The sequence below is a fragment of the Macrotis lagotis genome, chromosome 2 (assembly GCF_037893015.1).
Source record: "Macrotis lagotis isolate mMagLag1 chromosome 2, bilby.v1.9.chrom.fasta, whole genome shotgun sequence".
NCBI lineage: Eukaryota > Metazoa > Chordata > Mammalia > Peramelemorphia > Peramelidae > Macrotis > Macrotis lagotis.
Genome location: NC_133659.1, coordinates 337,552,433 through 337,567,888, shown reverse-complemented (window position 1 = coordinate 337,567,888; position 15,456 = coordinate 337,552,433). Strand labels below are relative to the sequence as shown.

The 15,456-nt window shown below is 40.5% G+C and overlaps 2 protein-coding genes across 5 annotated transcripts in view; both read right to left on the bottom strand.

The window, feature by feature from the left end:
* The window catches only part of TTLL8 (tubulin tyrosine ligase like 8), a 78,566-nt gene extending 64,560 nt beyond the window's left edge, over positions 1–14,006 (bottom strand). The window contains exon 1 of one of the 2 annotated variants that reach the window (XM_074227231.1): positions 13,961–14,006. In XM_074227231.1, the coding sequence (XP_074083332.1) occupies positions 13,961–13,967 (7 nt within the window). In that variant the 5' untranslated portion in view covers positions 13,968–14,006. Of the gene's footprint in view, positions 1–3,023; positions 3,108–13,960 lie in introns of those variants that run through there. The other variant, XM_074227230.1, reaches the window with a different exon arrangement.
* The window catches only part of LOC141515545 (membrane protein MLC1-like), a 40,921-nt gene continuing 26,065 nt past the window's right edge, over positions 601–15,456 (bottom strand). For 2 of the 3 annotated variants that reach the window (XM_074227240.1, XM_074227238.1), the window contains 4 exons: positions 13,961–14,017; positions 6,541–6,663; positions 5,152–5,319; positions 601–3,127 (listed from right to left, as the gene is read on the bottom strand). In XM_074227240.1, the coding sequence (XP_074083341.1) occupies positions 3,053–3,127; positions 5,152–5,319; positions 6,541–6,663; positions 13,961–14,017 (423 nt within the window). In that variant the 3' untranslated portion in view covers positions 601–3,052. The remainder of the gene's footprint in view (positions 3,128–5,151; positions 5,320–6,540; positions 6,664–13,960; positions 14,018–15,456) is intronic. The other variant, XM_074227239.1, reaches the window with a different exon arrangement.

Sequence of the window (15,456 nt, the reverse complement as noted above, 5' to 3'; positions counted from 1 at the left end):
AGAGGTCTGATCCCCTCCACCCTATGGCCTTGCTTTCTGTCCCTGGCTTTTATCCCAAGGAGCCTTCAAGGCTCATTCATTTTTGCATCTGTAGCCCCGGCCTCCAACAGTGCAATTTCTGGCAAGGGGTTAAGGAACAGTTGATTGAAAACACAGTAGAAAGTGGGTTTCCAGAAGGACAACAGGAAATAAGAGCTGGAAAGCTCACTCAGATCAAATGGGTCAAGTGTGGAGTTTGGACTTGGGAAACAGGGAATATGAAGTCTGTGTGTCCGTTCCTCCGTTCCGGGGCAGGGTGTTAGGCCACAGGAGGCAGAGGCTTAGGCTCAGCCAAGATGGATGGGCATGTGGAAGAAAGGTTGGATGTGCTGACTTATGGAAGGAAAGACAGACCAGAACCTGCCCACAGAGCCGGGGTGCCGAGGAGTCCGAGACAATGGTCATTAGCCCAGCAGCCCTCCTGGCGTGGAAAGGGATTCTCCTGTTCCCGGCTTTTAGACCCCACTTCATGAAGACCCTGATGGAGGAGGGACCACTCATCCCCAAAGCAGCATCTACTATGGTAACAACATGAATGAAAAGCACCCATTACCCTGGAAATGGCAGTTGCACTACTTTATTGGGCTTCCAGCTCATATGCAAAGAAGGAAAATGATGAAAGTGCTACTCAAGAGGGGGATCCCCAGGTCCTTTCTTCTGAGGCAACTCACAGAAACGACACGATACCATCTCCACCCTCACACTACCCCCGCACAGACCCATTTCCCTATCATTTCCCTATCGACTCAGAACTTGACTCCAGGCAGCAGGTCTTTAGAGGAAAAAAGGCTTCCAGTCAGGTCACCAAGGTCTCAGTTCCACAGTGAATTATATCAAGTAGCCAAAGGAAAAACAAGGAGCCCCCCCCCAACATCTGACATTGATGACATCTGACAAGTCAGCTGGGCCTGGACGGCACATCTCGGGGCTTTCCTCAGGATCCACTTGCCAGGCAATTCTTCAACATCCTGTTGACCACACGGCACACGACTGAGAAGCTTGCTTTCCAGGACCATTACAAACCACCTTATTACAGCTGAGTCCTGGACTCGAGTGTGCCCATCCCAAGAGCACATATCCAATATCCCCAAAGTCAATGTGTGGTTCTTGATAGCTTCAACCCTGCAAATGTGATTGATTCTAAATCATCATGGCCCACACCATGCTAAAATCAGTACCAACAAAAACCACCAAGTTCCATTCCTACCAATGCCAAGGGCCAGAGAGAGTCATGGAAAACCTCCTCATTGGCCTTTCACTTTCTTCACCAGCCCAACCAACATCCCTGCCAGATGACAGAAAAAGAGATCTAGTCACCTCCCATTTCAAATTGGTGAGCTGCCTAAAGGGAAGGATGGAAAGGCAGAGAGGAGACTACCTGAAGGAGAATCACCCTAAGGACTGAAGGATGGTAAAATTGTGCTATCTTTATGAAAGAGAAACATCTTGACAGGACTGCCCTTAACCTTAAGATAGCCTTCAGAAAGGTCCAGAGGAGCATTGTGGTCAAGACTGGGGAAAACTTAACTAAATACAACCTAGTGGGGAAAGGCAAACATAGCAAGGAGAAATTCTGCCTGATAAATCTATTATTCGCTGAAGTCAAAGGGGAATCCATTATTAGAATTTTTTTAGACTTTCCAAAACACTGTGACAAAGTTTACACAAAAGGCTGATTGTCAAAAAAAAAAAAAAAAAAATCCTGGGGAGATGAGCCAGTTTTATCACAGATAGGAAACTGGCTTAAACTTATTAAACAAAAGGTCATTCGAGACTGTCCTATCCCTGTAAGGCACTATTGACTTTCAGAAGATTCTCACCAATCAGGACAGGATCTCTTAAATGATTATTCATAGACCAGAGGAAAAAGGAATACCTGGCAAGATCTCTAGCTTCTCAGGATTCTTTTGGATAATGATATACATGGCTGAAAGGGATAAACTATAACAACTTGAAATCTGTTCATGAGTACCAGAAAAGTAGTATATGGGTTCTAATGTGGGAAAAAATAATTCAGACAATATATGTGAGATAGACGGAGCTATGACCACCAAGAATGAGACCAAGGTATCAGGGACTGTACCTTCCAGACCTGGACTCAATATACTGGAATCAACAAAATAGGAAACAAAACAGAAAATTTTACTCTACCAATTATGCAATATGCACACATCTAGAATGCCATAACCCATTGTGGTGGGGGAGAAAGGGGGAGAGAGACAGAGACAAAGAGAGGTTGAGACAGAGACAGAGAGAGAGAGAGAGACAGAGAGGTTTGGGCTCTTCAGACAGTTAAAATAAGTACCCAGAGGGGAAAAGACAAAAATCTATGAAATTACAATTTCAATCAAAGTAGCCTTCATCAAATCTCAGCAACTAGAAGGGAGACTACTAAAAGGGTACACTTTGAATCTTGGGAAAAAAAAAAAACAACAGGAGGTCCTACCTTATAAAGAATGCAGCATAATTACCAAATGTCATCTAAAGAGGTGCTACAAAGGGCTAATTTTTAAAGAATTTGGATAAATTCATGGATGATGGACTCATAATGGAATAGGAAGCAAAACTGATTATATTTAGGGCATATCCTTGATTCCCAATACCATTGAGAAAGACAACAATGTCCTTCCTTAACATGTTCCATGGTAACTATGAAATAGAATACTGTTGAATTAACAATGGGCCTGATCCAGGAAGTCAACGCTCAGGTTCTAAAAACCATATTTTCAAGACAACTGTGAAACATGAATTCTCTAATACTCCAAAACAACAGATTGATCAAATTTATGCCTTATTCCAGATCAAGTTGCCATAGCTAACCTAGAACTACCTAGCTCCATTCTCCCCATCCCATCTCATACTGGGTATGGTGAGTCTCACTCTGCAGGGGTTAAGTAAGTACAGCGATGAATACAGTACATTAGAAGGGAACAAGGCATAGCCCAAACACTGCTGAAAAGGACACAATCTAAAATGACTGGGACCTCAGGGGCAGCTCTCCACGCCATTCAGGTCACTGTGCCATCTGTACCACAACAGCTTTCCAGGCTTTGTCTTTGTCAAATTCCTTCAGTGTATTATTGGACACCTAGAGAGCAAAATATTTCAAGAGTTATTTCATCAAGTGTTTACTGTACAATGGAAATGGGAAGGCAAGTTTTATTCCTTAAATTATATACAACATCCAACTTTTAATATAACCATAAGATCAATGTTTGGTATTTTAAATTAGTTAAAAACGAGTTCTTAAAATCAGGCACTTGAATGACTCAAAAGTGAGTTTATCCGTGAGGTTTCCTCAAGATCCTGCCTTAATCACCTCCCAACTGGAGACGATCTTGCCTTTCGTCTTTTCCACCTATCTCAAAATTATAACCTAATTCCTCCCCTAAGTGTACCTCCAGCCTGCATCCCAAAGTTTGGCTACTACTTCAAAGGATAATCAAGGACAGATGGTAGCAGGCAGGGTCTCAAGTGTCACCTCATAAGGTTGAATTGCAGAAAATCTGCTTTTCATCTGCTATAATCCTCTATCTCCCCCTCTCTTTCTCAACTGAATTCCTGAAGAAAGTAGTGTCCCCATGATTTGGTGCTGTCCCTCCTCTCCCCTCCCTCTTTTTGATACTCTCTGTAATCTGCCCTCTGAGATTCTCACTCAGCTGACCCCATCCTTTCCAAGTTTCCCTATGACTTTCTGATTACTAAATCCAATGACCTCTTCAACACTATGACCTCTCTGCAGCATTTGTCAACATTGACCCCTTTCTACAGTTACTCTCTCCTCCCTGGGTTCTCTTGATACTGTTCTTTCTCCTCCTTCCCATACTCACTTCAAGTTTTCTTCACTCAATCTTCAAACATGTCATTCACCCTAACTGCCCCCCCAGTCTCTAGCCTGGACCATTTTCTCTCTCCTCAATCTGTTCTCCCTTGGAGAGCTCATCAACTGCAATGGGTTTAATGATCATTTCTCTGTACATGATTCCCAGATCCATTTATCTAACCTTCTCACTCTCCTCTGAGCTCCAGTCCCACATCATCAAACACCAATTGAAGTTTGAATTAGACATTTTGTAAACAGAATTCCTTATCTTTCCCCCAAATCTCTCCTCTTCTAAACTTCCCTATTGATGTGAAGGGGACTGTCATCCTTTCCAGTTACCCATACAGCATCAGCATCATCCCAGACTCTGGTTAGTGTCCTCATCTTTATAACCGAAGTGACAAATCTTATCATTTCTTTTTCTATTCTTATATTGTGAATGTTTCCCTTCTCGTGGCCACTCCTGTAGTCCAGGCCTTTGCCACTTCTTCTCTGGATCATTACAATAGATTTCTTTCTAATTACTCTCTCTCTCCCTGCTCGTGTTTTAAAGCACAGGTCTATGTCACACCCCCATTCAACAGACTCCAGTGGCTTCTGAATATTTCCATGGCTTAGAAAAGGTTCTTCCCAACCTGGTCCCTTCCTTCCTGTTCACTCTTACATTCTATCCCCTTTATAGACTCTACAATCAAACCCAAATTGGATGACTTGAAGTGTGTCACACATGATACTCCAGTTCTGATCTCCAGGTCTTTGCTTTGACCATTCCCAGCTCGTGAAATGTTCTCCCTCCTCCTGGCTCCATCTTATCTTTCCTGGCTTTGGCTGATCTCCTGGCGGTTGTCAGCACCCCTCTGAAGTCACTCTCCTTATATTTTGAATCTTCTAAAATCACTCTCCATATATTCCATATTTAATGCATGGGTTCTGGCTAAATGCTATGCCTCCTGTTAGAATGGGACCTTGTCAGTGGCAGGAACTCTTGATCTTTGCTTTGTAACCAACCTTTAGGTCAGTGTCTGTCACATAGTAAATGCTTCTTCACAGAGGCAACAAGGGAAAAACACTTTTCAAAACAAATCACTCTGGGTGCCTAGGTGGTGTAGTGGATAGAGCACAATCCTGGAGTCAAGAGTACCTGAGTTCAAATCTGGCCTCAGACACTTAATAATTACCTAGCTGTGTGGCCTTGGGCAAGTCACTTAACTCCATTTGCCTTGCAAAAACCTCAAAAAAAATCACTTCATTCCTCAGAAAGTCAAAGTCATCCAACAATAAGCACTCACCTCCACAGTTTTGTAGTCTTGCTTATTTATCTGGGAGGCATCCCAAGATGAATCCTGCAGCTTCATTTTAACTTTATAACTAACACATTGTATGACAGTGCCAATGGTAAGGAAGGCTTGGATCAGCAGCAGCAGCATTAGGAGCAACAGAAGGACATCATAAGATTGCTGAAACATGTGGCCAAGAAAAGAGAGGAAGTGGTGAAGTCTAGGAACTATAAAGTTACACTTTACAGGAGAAGCGAAGAAAAGATTCAGGTCTATAAAACTCATTTCCTCAGGGACTGTCCAGGTTTCAGGCTTTGGGCTTTTGGATTTGTTTCCCTTCATTCTAAACTGAAGCTACTGGATTTTACAATCTCTTATGTCACATCCAGAATAAGAGAATCTTGTGGTCTGGCAAAGTCACAAGACACCATGAACCAAGAGCTAGCCAGCTCAACAGACAAAGAGAGAGAAGAGGTGGGTTCATGAAATCAATCTAAAGTTGAAGAGAGATGGCAGGGGCCACTTAGCCCAAGGCCCACCCTAGTCCAGCACATCCAAAAGAGTGGGGGATTATGTCTTATCAAAGCTTTACATTTTAGTAACACCAATCCTGTGAAGATATCACTACTTCCCACTCCTTCTGAACTCTCAAAATATTTTGTAACTCTCTAAAACACCTTTAATGGAATTCTCTGTATTACAGCTAGCTGTCTCATACCTCATCAAATGAGAAGTCTGGAAAGCACTTGGTCAACTTTAGAGGGGTCTATAAGACTCAAGCTGGTGTAAACATACAGTGTCATATAAGTGTTGTACTATCATGTTGCATCTGTGATAATGCCTAGCAAAGTCCTTCAAACAGTAGGCACTGAATGAATATCTGGTGATTTAATGACTCTCTTTAACATGGTCTTCTTGTTTTTAAGGAACAAATGCATGTAATCCAAATACCATAAGGCAAAATCACCAATGAAAAGAAAAATGGAAACTTTTAAATGCTGAGGTTCTATCTCTCCCATTCATCCGAAAGATAAAGATGACCAAAGTGGAAAATGGCAACTGCTTGAGGAGCAATGGAGGTACACTAAGGTTGGTGGAGCTGGGAATTAGTTCTGCCATCTTGAAACATCATTGAGAATGATATTCCCATAGTCACTAAATTGTGTGCCCCACGGACTCCGTGATGCTGCTCTTAGCCCTGCTCCAAAGAGAGACAAACAGTCCTCACAAAATGAGAAGAAATCAATAACTGAATGTGAATGAAGTGGAATGTGACAGTGCTGGAAGTGAGGAGAAAAGACAGATTTGGAACAACCTGTCTATTTAATGTTCATGAGCAACACAGAGAACAAAACTGCATCTTTTGTTACTCCCTCAAAAGCAAATCAATGACATACATACTTTGATTGCTGGTGGATAATCTTTAAAGATGGCAACAATTTTCATTATGCTGAAAGATAAATATCCAGAAGCTGTGAACAATAAAGGAGATGTGATGCTGCAGATGGCAATCAGAACTTCAACCTATTCAAAGCAAGACAAAGATGTGCTGTAAGTCAAGGATTCTCTGCATCCTGAAAAACAGATACATCTATATGAACAAGCAACAGTGGCAGGGGATCACAAATGTCCCAGAGCTGACCTCTCTTCCTGCCTTTTATTTTCACAAGCAGGCTGGCTCCTGCCTTTAACAAAGTTGACCAAGGAACAAACAGTTCTTCTTGCCTCAGGAGGTGGTTTGGGGAGTTGGTGGCTGCCTGGCAGTGATTTTCCTTTTTTAGTTTAACTGAGCTGGCTGGCCCTTAATCAAGTGTTTTTCTGTTGATAGAACTAAGCAGTTCTATTGGCACTGCATTCAAGAAGAAGGATACTACTATGCCAGGGTGAAGTGTCAGAAGTGGAGGAACACTAAAACAGACTTAAAACATCAAAAATAATGACATATTCCATTGACTTTAATACAGAAAAGTTATTAAGCCATCTGCTTCTTTACAAGGAATTGTAAATAAAAAATAAAAGAAAATAAATAAAAAAGGAGCTGACATTTTAATGAAGGACTACATCTGGGAAGATCTGGGCATCCTGACAAGTCACATGGCTGGTCCATTAGGACATATCCCAATGACCCATGAGCTCAGTCCAGAACTGAAGGAAGAGAGAGGGCAGGCTAGAATCCAGTTGGAAAAGAGTTTTGCTTCTGATGATCTCAGGCTTCTTTGAGAATCTGTTAAGACACCAATATTGTTCTGGTGATTCCATAGAGGTTAAAATCACAGAACACCCTAGTCAGAAAGGAATTAAAATTACCAGTAGTAGAGATCTGAATAATGCCTGCAAATAGGCCATAGCATATTAGGAATGATGAATTACATGATAAATATAAATATTATATATATATATATATATATATATATATATATATATATCACCCAAGATTAGGAAAAAAAGTAGGCCTGTCATAAAACAAAAGTAAAAGGCCCTCATATCCCACTGGAATCCAGGTTAAGACAAGTCAACAGAGAGATCTCTTTTGAGTTCCAATGATTGGCAGGCAGGCACCATCTAAGCAAGGAGAATACTAAGAGGCAAAGACAGACCCTGACCTCAAGAAGCAGCTCCTGGGATCTTGGTAAAGATTAACTTGCCAACAACAAAAGACAAGATCAAATAGAGATGATCTCAAAGGGAAGATGCTGACAGGAAGTGGAATCAGGAAAGGCTTCTTACGAAAAGTAAGATTTAGGGGCGGCTAGGTGGTGCAGTGGATAAAGCACCAGTCCTGGAGTCAGGAGTACCTGGGTTCAAATCCGGTCTCAGACACTTAATCACCTAGCTGTGTGGCCTTGGGCAAGCCACTTAACCCCATTTGCCTTGCAAAAAACCTAACAAAAAAGAAAAAAGTAAGATTTAATTGAGACTTGGAGGAGGTCAAGGAAGCCAGAAGGTGAAGATGAGGAGGGAGAGCATTGCAAAATTATATGGCAAACAGTCACTGAACTGAAGAGGGAGGGAGGGAGAGTGGTGTGTGTGTGTGTGTGTGTGTGTGTGTGTGTGTGTGTGTGTGTGTAGTGGGGGGTCAGCCTAAGGTATCAGGAGACTGAGAATGGGGGAGGGAGGTTGTCATGCAAAGCAGAAGATTTTATATTTTATCCTAGAGAAAGAAAGGCACTGGAATTGATTAATAAGGGAACTATTATGGTCTTTAGGTATTTGGGAAGATTCATTTGACAGCTGAGTGGAGCCAGGTAGTAGGCAGACCATTCCCTCCCCACCAGATTATTACAACAGTCTAAGGGGGAAGTAAAGAGGCCTACATCTGACCAGGGTGAGGTCAAAGGAGACATAGAGAAAGAAATGTCATATCTTACTTAAAGTAGGAGAGGTTCCTAAGGGATGGTCATAGAAGGAGAGTTCAGAAATGGCAGTAGTTAGTAAGGCCAATTCTGACCCCCTCCTCAACAAATGAGTAGAAGGGTTCAAAAGAAAAGGGAACCAGTGCTCAAGATGATGGTCAGCAAAACTTTCTGCCCCGTCCTCAGAGCCTTCCATCCCTATTAACGATACCATCTGTTATCTCTTATGCCTTATTTGGTTAAATCCAGTGTTGCTCTTCTAACTATATCATTTGCCCGAGAAGGTCACAGAATTGTAGCCTTTCTATTTCATGGATGAGGAAACTGAGGATGAGAAAGGACAAGTGAAGGTCACTTAGGTAATATATATGAAAACAATGGTTCAAGTGGGATAACTACAAATCTTTAAAAATTTCCAGGAATAAAGTACATTATAAAGTGCAATCATCAAAGTTTCTTAGTATTAGTTAAAAATAATGGAAAAGTCTATACAAGAAAGAATCAGGAATAAATTAACCAAAATCTAATGTTTGATAAAACTGAAATTCATAAACTGCCTAATAAAGAATTCCCTATTTTAAAAAACATAATTGCTGGGACAACTGAAAATCAACCTAGCAGAACTAACATTTCATACCACCTTTCACAATAAATTCTAAATGGATATCCCTTGAATATTTAAATTATACCATAAAATAAATTAGGAGAAAAGCAGATCATGTAACTTTCATAGATTTGAGGATAAATGGATGAATTCTCAACTTAACAAGGGAATGGAGTTAATTACAAAAGATAAAATGGGTTATTTTGATGATATAAAAATGAAAAGCTTTTACTCAAACAACATTAACCCCCTAGACAAAGAAAGCACTCTACTGAAAACAATCTATGTCTCCATTATGGTCCATGATCTGTTGCTGCTACCCCAGATACAAAGACAACTAGTTGAATCCATGATCTTCAAGTCATTCCCCAATAGATGCAAGGTTGAAGAATCAGAACAAGCAGGGCCAAAAGCAGCAGTAGTAGCCCCTTCTTGGGCTGTTCAGGTGCTTCTAGAGAAGTGCTGGTCTGGATGGAGGAGCTGATAATTGCTCTTTTTGTTTTTTTCCCTAGGGCCTAGTGCTTTACCATCTTAACCAGAAGCATCTATTCTTTAGGAACTGTAACTCAGAACCTATGTAGAAGGTAGACTGGAGGGGAAGGAGGCTGCTTTAATAGCCCAAGCCAGAAGTGATGTGAACCTAAACAAGGGTAGAGCCTTTGTGAGAGAAGAAAAGGGAGATGAGAAATGTTATGTTGTGTAAAGACAACAGGCAAGACGCAGCAACTGAGAGAAATGGGGCAGGGGAAGGAGATGGCAAAGGGAAAGGGAAAGCATGACTCCAACCTTGCAAAAAACAGACATGAGTAAAAGGATAACCTTGGAACTGCAGAAATCTGGAGGAGGGCTAAGAATGGAAAAAGCATAAAAACATAATAAGTGCCATATGAGGCATCCTAAGTTTCAGATAACCAGGAGGCAGGTAAAAGTTCATAAATGGAGTTCAGAGACAAAGACAGACATTGAGATTTGCTCCTGTTTCATAAATGACACTATAATGATGGCCTTGAGCCCTGGAATACCAGATCCACTTCTATTTTGCCTCTTCCTAGGACCTCAGATTTAAGACACTCAGTTTCTATGGACAATAAAACTGGGTTGGAAATTGGTTAGGGGGAGGAGATTGACCAGCATCTCGTTTATGAAAGCATGAAGCTCTTTCAACAATACCAAGTTGCTGGGGCAGCTAGGTGGTGCAGTGGATAGAGCACTGGCCCTGGAGTCAGGAGGACCCGAGTTCAAATCCCACCTCAGACGTTTACTAATTACCTAGCTGTGTGGCCTTGGGCAAGCCACTTAACCCCCAAAACTTAAAAAAAAAAGCAAAAAGCAAAAAAAAAATACCAAGTTGCTTACTTCTTCAAAAGCTCATTTATCAACAATGAAATTCTGAGCCTGTGGTTCTGACAATCCATGCAAGATAGCAGGGCAAGTAAAGAACAGGCTGAGAGGAAGGGCAGAGTACTAAAATACAAAATAATCCCACAGAAATAATCAGCATTTCAACAGTCCTTACAAGGCTGGAAAAAAATAAGAACATAAGAATCTCCATTCAACACAACTACAAAATGCATAAAATATCTGAACATACCAATGAAGATAAAACAAAGACATTTTCAACTAGATGCTCCATGGGCAACACAAACTCGACATGGCTAAGACCCCCTCCCCCCCCCACTTCCTCTTCTCAAAGTCCCTATTTCTCTCAGTGGAACCACCAACTTTCCCTGTCTCCTAGTTAACAGCCTTGGAGTTATTCTTGAGTCCCCCATACATATACCCTCACCACAAATCAGTGGCCAAATCTTAGAAATTCTCCTTCTATAACATCTTACATTTAACCTAGCTCAGGACACATCACCTTTCCCCAAGATGGCTACTTTCCCTTCTTCTAGTCTCTCCCTTTCTCCAGTCTGCACAAGTTAAGACACAGGTCTAGCCATGTCATGCCCTTACTCCATAAACTCAAGAGGTTTTAACTCACCTCTCTAGATTTATCACAGGCTATCCTTCTCATACTTTAGCTTTAATCTGACCTCATCGGTCTTTTGGCTCATCTTTACTGAGGACTCCACTTTTCTGACTGGAATGCTCAGCTAGTAGGTTGTTGCTGCTGCTGTTCATCCTTTGTCTTCAAAGAGACCCAAAGACATCCTGGGTGATGTCTAGATTGCTTGTGTGTGAACTGGGATAAAAGTGAGACAGGGTTGTGCAGAATCATCAGCCCCACTTTTTCTTCTGGAGTCCTCCTGAACCTGGAGTTCAGGACCAGACAAAAGTCAAGATTGGATCATGGTCAGGACCTATCTGGCACTATCTCTGGAATGCACTATTTCATATATCAAAACCAGATGAATGGGGCGGCTAGGTGGCTCAGTGGATAGAGCACTGGCCTTGTAGTCAGGAGGACCTGGGTTCAAATCCAACCTCAGACACTTAATAATTACCTAGCCAAGTGGCCTTGGGCAAGCCACTCAATCCCACTACCTTGAAAAATCTAAAAAAAAAAAAAAATCAGATGAAGAGACTATTTAGTATGGAGAAGAGAAGACTTAAGCTGTCCTCAAGGATCTGAAGGGCAATGACAAAACTACAAATACCAGTTCAAAGTTTGTGACAATCCTGCAATGGAGCAAATCTGTCAGTGCCATTTTTCAACAACAGGAGCTCATATCACTTCTCTGTTTCACATTTTAATAATTCTCACAATATTTCAAACTTTTTCATTATTTTATTATACTTGTTATGATGATCAATGATCTTTTAAATTACTATTATAATTGTTTTGGGGCACCATAACCCATGATCATCTAAGATGGTAAACGATTAAAAAATGTTATGTGTTCTGGTCTGTCCTTCCTATTCCTTGAGACACAATAATACTGAAGAATATTACGTAAACTTAATCAATAAATCAGTGGCAGTGTTCGAGAGGAGTGACTGCAAATTTGAAGGAAGTTCTACTGTGGGTAAAATGCCATCAAACAGTATCACATGCTAGAGAAAAAAAACTTTCTTTAAAGGAAAAGTCAACCAATCAGCAGATTTCATTTTTGTCTTATTTTAAGAAATTGCCAGTTTCCCTAATCTTCAGCAACCATCAACACTGAGACAAGTACCTCCACCAACAAAAAGATTACAATTTTGCTGAAGGCTCAGATAATGATAATTTTTTTTAATCAGTAAAGTATTTTGAAGTGATTCTGAACTAATAAGTTAATTATGAACTTTTTTAGACATCATACTATTGCAAAGTTAATAGACTACAGTATAGTGTAAATTTAACTTTTATTTGCATCAGGAAAATAAAAAATTCATGTGACTTTTTTTTTGCAGCAGTCTGGAATGGAAATCTGAGGCATGCCAATCAGTATTTGAGAATAGTTAGCTACTCTACAGTGGTTAGCTAGTCCAATTCATTTTGAGAATACTCACAATAGTACATCCAATGATCCAGTGAAAAGCAATGCTACTTCTAACACTGACCACATATTTTGTTAAAGCCTCCAATGAAAACAGCAACAATCATCTCCACCATTCCCTCCACTCCCCTCCATGCAGAAAGCAGGACAGCGATAATCATTTCCTAGAGAAGGAAATGATCTCAGAAGAGACCTAGTTTGTCCCAATTCACAGAAACAGTAATGATGGATCTAAGATAAGAACAAGGTCTTTGGGGATCTAATCTATATTCTAGTGCATCAAAAGCTATTCCCCCATGTAGCATGGGAGTTGCAGCCTGTGGCTCAAATAGAGGTGAGGCACCTTTAGCCTCTTCTCCCTCTATCCTTCTCCAAGGAAGATTTGAATTCAAGCTAGGAGGGAAAACAAGAGGTTAGAGCAAGATGATTGATTTCCTCAAAAAGAAGGGGATATTGAGAAAGAATTCTATCTGCTCCCTTAAATATTACTAGTCTAGGGGACATGGTTTTTAGGTTCAAACTAGATTTCTATTTGTTATTAATTAATGGAGAAAGGAGGATGCCAAGATCTATATCTAGGACCGATGATGTTTATCTTTCATTCTCAAAGAAGACCAGAACATCAGGGAAGTGATGCCATGACAAACAAACGGCTTATGCTAAGTCACAGGTCTCACTCCCCACCCCACCCCCAGAGTCATCTGGGTCCATTGGCCAGATATGAATCAGGATGACTGAAGATGGCCCTGGATGTAAGACAATCAAGGAAGGTGACTTGTGCAAGATCACACAGCTAGTAAGTATCAAGTATCTGATGCCAGATTTGAACTCCTCCTGACTCCAAGGTCAGTGCTCTATTCACTGTGCCACCAGTTCCACAATGGGAGACGGCAAAGAAACTCATTTATCTAAGTCAATAAAAAGTGAAATCAAAGGAAGTTACATGGAAGAATATACACCAGATGATATAGAGTGAAGGCTCTGAGAACAAGTTTAAAACTCAGCTCAACCAAGATATGGAATCCCAAATCTTACCCAAAGGGGAAATTTTCCAAAGCCTCAAAAAGAAAAGTTTACAAAGATATCAGGAAAAACTTATTAGTAGAGGTTCTTCTTCCAACTCAAAATTCTGTGAAGTATGAGGAGGATGTATTGTGATGTATGAGCCATCTCTGCATCTTTGTATTTGGCAATAACCAGTTAGTCCTCCTCCACTCCAGCCACTGAGGCCAAGGCCCTCCAGAGCAATGGCTGCTGCTAAGATGTAGTAGGTTAAATCAAGCCATCAATGTGCACCAATTTTTCTTGGCAATTCCATCAGAACCCCACCATGTAACTCAGCCCAGAATGAAAGACCAACTAGAAATTCAACAAACATTTATTGATTGACTTATTAGAGAGAATAATTCAGAAAAGGAGGCAAGAAATCAGTCTTTACTTACCAAGCATTTACTTGGATATTCAGCTGCTACATGACTGGCAATGGCACTTGGAAAACACTAAGAAAAAAAGTAAAGACATTATCTTCTGATAATACATCTTTAAGCAGTTTCCATGAGAGAAAAAAATTCTGAATTACCAACAAGTGTTATTTTCCACAATGAATACCAAATGAGAATATATTACAGTATAAATATGTAAAAATATTCCAGTGTAAAAATTAAATATTAAACAGAAAAAATTTCATAGTAAAAGTTATTTTTTGTCTGAGTATCCCATATACCAACTGTAGAAGAAAGACATGGTTCCTCAAGAAGGGTGAATTTGCAGTTTTAAAAATGCAATTTTAAAATTTATAAATTAGTACTTGTGGGGCAGTGAGGTAGCACAGCAGATAGAGCACAGGCCCTGGAGTCAGGAGGACCTGAATTCAAATCCAGCCTCAGACACTTAATTACCTAGCTGTGTGGCCTTGGGCAAGTCACTTAAACCCCATTGCCTTAAAATAAATTTTAAAAATTAGGAAAAAAATTAGTACTTGTTTCAAGAAATCAATTCTCTCTAACTTTATCAAATTTTGCAAATATACTTATTGTAAAATCAGTATGGAATTTTATATGTGGCTTTACAAAGTAGAATTTGGACTAATTCTCCATTGAATGAAAAATGAAGAGGAAAAATTTAGAAAGATTAAAATCTATATACATATAACACACACACATTCTGCTATTAGAGATCTCAGGATTTTGACTCAATTATTTGTTTAAACTATAGAAAGCTTCACAGATTAAATCCACTCAAAATTTTTTTCACTCTGAGCCTGTCCCTGAGACTTTTCAGAAGTAGAAGGAAATGATGATAGTAAACTAAGGTTTACAATGCCTTCACCTTCTTTTCTCTAACAACAGTTAAACAAGGATGGGTCAATAAGTCAAGCTGGAGCTTTTTAAAAAAAATGTAAGGTATTTTGCGGGGTTCAGGCATTTCCCAAGATCACTATGAGGATTAAATGACATGATCACAGGATCCTAATTCCAGATCTAGAAGAGAGCCCAGAGGTCATCTAATCTAACCTCCATTCCAGGGATGGGGCCACGGAGGACCAAGGCAGTACGGTTGGTCACAGTCACCAGAGAAATGAGTGTCCAAGCTAGCATATAACCAATCTCGGCTCTTGGGGTCCTGAGAACCAATGCTCTTTCCCTGCCTTCCAAGGACTAGATTATGGACTGAGAAGCAGAAGGTCCCTGAGAGACTGCTAACTTCAATTTGCTTATCTGTGGAGATTAGGGAAGGGAGGCCTAGAGCTGTGTCAGAGGGGATTGCCAAACCAGAATGCTTGACACAAGATAACTCTCATATACTTGGAGCTGCAAGGTTAGGGCCTGAGACAGCTTTGTTCCAGTGCTTCATTCTTTAGGTAGGTAAGATAGATAGTGCCATAACCTCTCTCCAACCCACTGTCTTCATCTGTAAAATGCAGACAATACTTTCATTC